This window comes from Otolemur garnettii, unplaced genomic scaffold (assembly GCF_000181295.1).
Source record: "Otolemur garnettii isolate 467f Iridium unplaced genomic scaffold, OtoGar3 scaffold00032, whole genome shotgun sequence".
NCBI classification, from domain to species: Eukaryota; Metazoa; Chordata; class Mammalia; order Primates; family Galagidae; genus Otolemur; species Otolemur garnettii.
In genome coordinates this window covers 4,908,037-4,914,904 of record NW_003852427.1, presented here as the reverse complement: position 1 = coordinate 4,914,904, position 6,868 = coordinate 4,908,037, and the positions used below count along the sequence as shown (strand labels likewise).

Below are 6,868 nucleotides of genomic sequence, written 5' to 3'. Positions count from 1 at the left end.
AAGAAAGGCACAGGAAGACAAGTACTATATGTTCTCATTCATATGTAGGAGTTAAAAAAGTAGATCTCATGTAGGTAGAGAATAGAATGACAGCTATCAGACACCGGGACTAGCTAGTGAAGAAAGGTTAGTTAATGGGTACAAACACACAATTAGATAGAAAGAATAAGTTCCAGGGTTCAATAGCACACTAGGGAGGTTAATAAGTAATTAGCACACAGTAATTAGTAATAAGTAGCACATAAGGTGACTAGCACAGTCATGTTCCTTAAATCTTAACAATTCTTTATGTTTTTGTTTTTTTTTGAGACAGAGTCTCACTCTGTCACCCTGCGTAGAGTGCCCTGGCATCATCATAGCTTACAACAACCTCAAACTCCTGAGTCTGAGTGATCCTCTTGCCTCAGCCTCACGAGTAGCTGGGACTATAGGTGCCTACCACAACACCCAGCTAGTTTTTCTATGTTTTAGCGGAGACGAGGCTCTCTCTGGCTCAGGCTATTCTCCAACTCCTGAGCTCAGCTGATCCACCCACGTCCACCTCCCAAAGTGCCAAGATTACAGGTGTGAGCCTGGCCAATTTATTATATATTTAAAAATAGCTAGAAGAGAAGAGCTGAAATGCTCCCAACACCAAAAACTGATAAATAGTTGAAGTGATTAAAATACCCTGATTTGGTCATTACACGTCATATCCATTATTGAAGGATCACATGTACCCTAAAAATATTTCTAATTATTATGTATTAATAAAGAAAATTAATTTTTAATAAGCTGACTTACCCACCATGCCCCCGATTTTGCATTCCTTCCAACAAAGCCTCCATCACCAAATCCCCTTTGTTTTGACAACTGAGAAAGGAAAGAAAAAAATTAGTCATGAGAAAATTCATTTTTAAGCTCTAATATTCTAACATACAACCTAAGAATGTGAATCAAACCATACAAGTAACAATGGGAAAACACAGCACTTCTTAAGATGATTGTAGAAGCAAAGAAAATCACTTCAAGAAATACTAGGACAAAATATATTTCAGACTAAAAGAAAATAATTAAACTTATTTGAACTGTTGTTGACACTGTCCTCATATAACTGCTATCAAACACTATATACCTCATTGTTCTATGTCCAGCTCCTAAGAGTGGACCAGGGGTGGTGAAGGTGTCTTTCCAGCAGAGGGACACTGACACAAACTCCCTTACAAATGAGAGGAAAGCATAGGGGTCACATATGTCAGAAAAAAAAGTGTAGTTGTTTTGTTTTCTTTTTTTAAATAAGATATTTTGAAACATGAAATGCACTAAGGTTGAACCCCCCTGGTTCATCACAGGAGATCCCAGGAGAAGACAAGCCCATGGAGCTTCCTGCTACACTCTTCTCTCCTACAAGGCAGCCACAAGACCCTCCCTCCTCTGCACTTTATACCTCCTACTCCTTAACAGGTTCTTTCTAGGAGTCAACACCACACTGGAAGTGAGTTTTTCACACACTCTTTTTCCTTCCTAGACTATTCATCCCTCTCTGCCACAGAGTTCAGTATAATGTTCCAACAAGGACTGTGCTAGATGCTCTGGGCTTACCTCAACTCCTGTCATTTACCCTCCACAGCTATGCAAACTGGTCATAGCTGAAGGACTACAGAAAAGGGTCTAGCTGAGAAAGAGGAAAGACAGAACAGACTGCCACAAAACGGGAAAGGTGTATCATGAAGAAAGGTGAGAGGACAGGAATGAAGACCCTTAAATTCAGATGTGCCCACGAGTACTATGTGCTGTAGGTTTCTCAATTCTTACCACAAATCTTCAAAATGTTCGTCAATATCAAGCCACTTTTCACTCCCAAGAAACTTCTCTTTAAACTTTTAGCGAAGTTAGTGTAGAAGTTCTGCCTCTTCGTCTTAATACCTTATCAAAAAGTTATACTGCTCCAAGAAGATTTCTTTATTCAACAGATTATTGAGTGTTATACTACTCAGTATACACGGTGGTGAAAAAACATAACCCTTTCAAGAAGTTAACTGTCCAAAATGGACAGAAAAAATTAGCTAAAAATGTTCTCCCAGTATGATAAAGGTAGTGACAGAACAATGTCCAGGGTATTCCAGAGACACAGAGGAGAATAAAAAGACTGGAAAATACAACCACTGTACCCTCTATTTGCATCTATTTCTAATAAGGAGTATAAAACTATTCACACACAAATATGGGGGGGAGGAACTTTTCTCATTTGAATTACCCTACATATTACACCCACATTACACAAAATAAAAACCTAAAGAAAAAGGTTCCCATGTTCGATTTCACTTTCTTTCAAACCATGATAGAATCACATTCCAATGCAATCTAGATTCCATGTTTTTGGTCCACTCTAAACCAACTATGAGGCAGCACACAGTCCACACAGAACTATATGGAGACTCAGGATGCAGTCTTCCTGTACAGCTAACTAGTTATGTAACCTTGGACTTCAGTTTTTGCATCTGCAATATAAGGGGCATGAACGATAATCTCCAAGGTTGCTTACAGATCTCTCTTGGAATTCTAACAGTCAGTTAAATGTTCAGAGTAAATAATGTGCTCCTGACAACAACACAGTTATTTATTAAACGTATAAGAATATATAAATATTCTTAATGTAGGGCTACTTGTTATTCAAAATTATCATTAGTAAAATTATACTTCTTTAGGTCATGATATTCTTAAAATTAATGAATTCAGTAATATATTTTCCAGATTACTATTACTTAATAATTAACAATGTTTACAATAGAAGTTAAAAGTCATTGAATGTTAAATTGTTATAGCTACCCTGGACCCACCATCTAATTCAAATTTAGTAACATTCACAGAAAATGAGGCTTGGAGGGATATATAACTTAACTACAGAAAACTACAAATTACAGTCTTGGGATCAGCCTAGGTAGTGACTCTGAAGTACTAAGTAATGTACAATCTTTATATGTAAATTTTACAGTATTCAGATAGAAAAACACATAAGCATATTTTCTTTTGACCCAATAGTGTCTTGGGCCAAAAAGAATTTTAAAAAAATAATTGATTAAATTAGGCATTAAAAAAAAAAATAAAAAGCAATTTAAAAATTTAAACTGAAGTATGACATCACCACTGTAGCCACCAGGTGGCAGCAGCACAACAATGAAATAGTCCACATAGGAGAAATTGCCATTTCAGAAACCAAAATAAAGGTCTAAAACTAAGACAAAGATCCCTCTTTCAAAGAAAAAAAGGGGAGGAGGGGATCAGAAACATCCTCTATGGAAAATAAAGTAAAATTATTTATGTGTAATATGTTTCTTTAATAATACCTTCACCATCTGTTCGAGTAGGTGCCAAACAATACCAGCTCTCATTCCTTAGGATCAAGTAATAGTAGGACTCAGATTTCCTACAGGTCTTTGTTAGCTGAATTGCACACAGCTACATCGCTGATTCCTTTTCTAATCAACCTGACTTCTATACAACTCTATGCACTTTGCTTTTTTTGTCAAGTACCATGTACTAAATAACTACATGAAGCTACACATTCTTTCTTCATAATATTAAATACAAATTTAAGTAAATACTGTTATATAATCTGCTACTCCTTGCCACTAACATGCAATGATACTGTGGCTAAAGGGAAAACGTACAGCTCTCTAATTTTAGCAGTTAAACCAAAACATCAACAAACAACTTACTAATTATAACTCTCCTTTGAAATGAAGGCTGTTTTAAATCAGTAAAACTTGGAATTGGATGGTGAAAGGAACTACAGGCTTTTTCATCAATTCTGGGAAGAGGAAAAACACACTTGAACAAAAAGGAATACAAACAGAATGTCTGAAAAAAAGTAAATCTTTGAAAACTCAGTTACAGAATTTAAAAGCTAGAAAGCACTTCAGGTCTCTAATTAACCTCTTAATTAACAGATCAGAGAAATTATCAGAGTATATACAAAATCAAATTATTTACAAATTGGACAAAGCAAATAAAAACTCCAGATAGAATTATGAATAAATGTGTATGTACTAAGAGTTTAAACTAAAATTCAAGTCTAGTTTATAGAAGGATGACAATGCTCTGTTCCTTTACCTGCCTTGGTATCACATAATTACAAAAATCTCTGTTTGTGTCAGACATATTCCAGCTGGTAAACTACAGCAGTTCCAATGGACAATCAATATTATCTAACATTGTCCAGAAAGGCTTCCAATTAAACTTAAAGGGGAGGGGAGGAAGTCAGGATAAGGTATTAGAGAAATTTTTCTAAAAAATTAAATTTTAAAAATATTGTGCAAACTATGACTCAAAATCCAGTTAGAATAATGAGAAAGACTGAGAAATATAAGTACCTAACAATAAACTTTTACAGCTCAGCACCTGTAGCACAAGCAGCTAAGGCACCAGCCACATACACCAGAGCTGGCGGATTCGAACCCAGCCCGGGCCTGCCAAACAACAATGACAACTACAACCAAAAAATAGCCAGGCGTTGTGGGGGCACCTGTAGTCCCAGCTACTAGGGAGGCTGAGGCAAGAGAATCGCTTAAGCCCAGGAGTTAGAGGTTGCTGTGAGCTGTGATGCCATGGCACCCTACCCAGGGCAACAGCTTGAGGCTCTGTCTCAAAAAGAAAAAAGAAAAAAAACATAAACTTTTACATGAAAAAAAACTTTTGCACCAGCAAAGTTACAAGACAAATGATAACAGTATTGGAAAGCTTTACCACAAAGCATTAATTACTCAAACATACAAAGAGCTTATAACTAGGAAAAAATCTATAGGAACCTGGGCAAGAGCTATGAATAAGCAATTCAAAGAAAAATAAATGCAAGTGACCTTAAACATATGAAAAGATGCTCAACCTTGTTCATGAGAGAAATACAAATTAAACTACACTGAGGTTTGATGCCTGTAGCTCAGTGAATAAGGTGCTGGTCATATACACAAAGCTGGCAGGTTCTAACACTGCCTGGGCCTGCTGAACAACAATGACAACTGCAACAACAAAAAAAATAGCCAGGCATTGTGGCAGGCGCCAGTAGTCCCAGCTTCTCTTGAGGCGGAGGCAAGAAAATCACTTAAGCACAAGAGTTTGAGGTTGCTGTGAGCTGTGACGCTGTGGCACTCTACCCAGGGTGACATAGTGAAACTTTGTCTCATGGGCAGTGCCTGTGGCTCAAAGGCAAGGGCGCCGGCCCCATACACCGGAGGTGGCAGGTTCAACCCAGCCCCAGCCAAAAAAAAAGAAACTCTGTCTCAAAAATTAAAATAAAATAAAATAAAACTACACTGAGTTACTCTTTCTTTATCACATCACCCCAAAATTAACCATCTACTGGCAAGGCTATGGGGCAACAGGCACTCACAACATGTTGTAGGTGGAAATGTAAAATGGAACAACTACTATAGGGGAGATTTGGGGAATCCCTATCAAATGATACATGTATTGGCCCTTTTATTCAACAATGTTACTTCTTAGACTCCATTCCAAAGATACAGTGGTAAAAACACAAAATAACATTTGCACAAGGATATTTATTTATTGCAACACTATTTGTAACAGTAGAAAATAACATAAATGCCTTACAAGGGGAGGATCACCAATGGAACTCTATGCAACTGTAAAAGGAGTAACAATGTCTACATACTTCTGTGGCCAGACCTACAGGGCATATGTTATTAGGTGACAAAAGTAAGATACAAAATGGCATATGTAAATAGTACCTTTTATCCAAGAAAGGAAGGTGTGTGCTTACTTGTGTATTTGCTTTTAGGTACATTTTTTTTATGGAAGGATAAACCCGAAACCAGTAAAAAATGATACCAATAAGGAGAGGAAATAAATAGGGTGGAGGAAAACAGTGAAAGCTAAACTTCTCAAGGCCTCATATGACCTTGTTTTATAGGTACTTGTTATACAGGAACTACACCAATTTTTACACATGATAAATAAAATCAAAACTTTAAAAAGGCAGTACTGAAGAAAGAAAATGAAATAAATCAACTATTAACTAGATATCAAATAGACTAAACACACAGCAAATTATTTCATATGCTTTTAAAGTACAATAATTTCACTGCATACAGCTTTTTTTATACTAAGCATAAAGAAGAATGGAAAAGATATTGTAGGAACTTTTCAGGAATCATATTGGTAAAAATAAAATTGGTATTGTTCATTTAAAACCATTATAAGATGAGAGAAAAAGTAACTACATTAATGTCATTAGGTACCAAGATTTTCAGTACAAAAGATAAATTTAAAAAAAAAACATGTTTTCAAAAACTATAAAAAGAAGCTCAAATTGGAAGCAGTATTGACTGTTAATATTCTCTTTTCAAAAATGTATTTCTGGGGGTGGTGCCTGTGGCTCAAAGGAGTAAGGCATTGGCTCCATAGGCCAGAGGTGGTGGGTTCACACCCAACCTGGGCCAAAAACTGCAAAAAAAAAGTATTTCCTGACTGTCCACTGTACATCCTAGAACCAATAACCAATAATAATCCTAGAGAAAGAATGCCTCTCCCATCTAGACTGTCGTCTCCAACTATGATCTCCTACCCAAAGGAATCAAGGTTCTCTGGAGGCCAGGAAAATGTTTCATCCGAAAGCAAGGGTCAGGCACAGTGGTTCATGCCTAGCCCTTAGGGAAGCCAAGGTTATTAAAGACCAGCCTGAGCAACACAGCAAGACCCTATCTTTCCAAAAAATATATAAAAATCAGTCAGGCATGGTGGGACACACCTGTAGTGCCAGCTACCCTCCTATAGTCCCAACCACTCAGGAAGCTGAGGCAGGAGGATCACTTGAGCACAGAAGTTTGAGATTACAGTAAGCTGTGATGATACCACTGCACGTTAGCCTGGG

At 37.0% G+C, this 6,868-nt stretch overlaps 1 protein-coding gene across 1 annotated transcript in view; it reads right to left on the bottom strand.

Annotated features, from left to right (window-relative positions):
- Positions 1-6,868, bottom strand: part of CEP63 (centrosomal protein 63) — an 81,923-nt gene that overhangs the window by 70,504 nt on the left and 4,551 nt on the right. The window contains exon 2 of the mRNA XM_023512993.1: positions 784-852. Coding sequence (XP_023368761.1) covers positions 784-827 — 44 coding nt within the window. The 5' untranslated portion in view covers positions 828-852. The remainder of the gene's footprint in view (positions 1-783; positions 853-6,868) is intronic.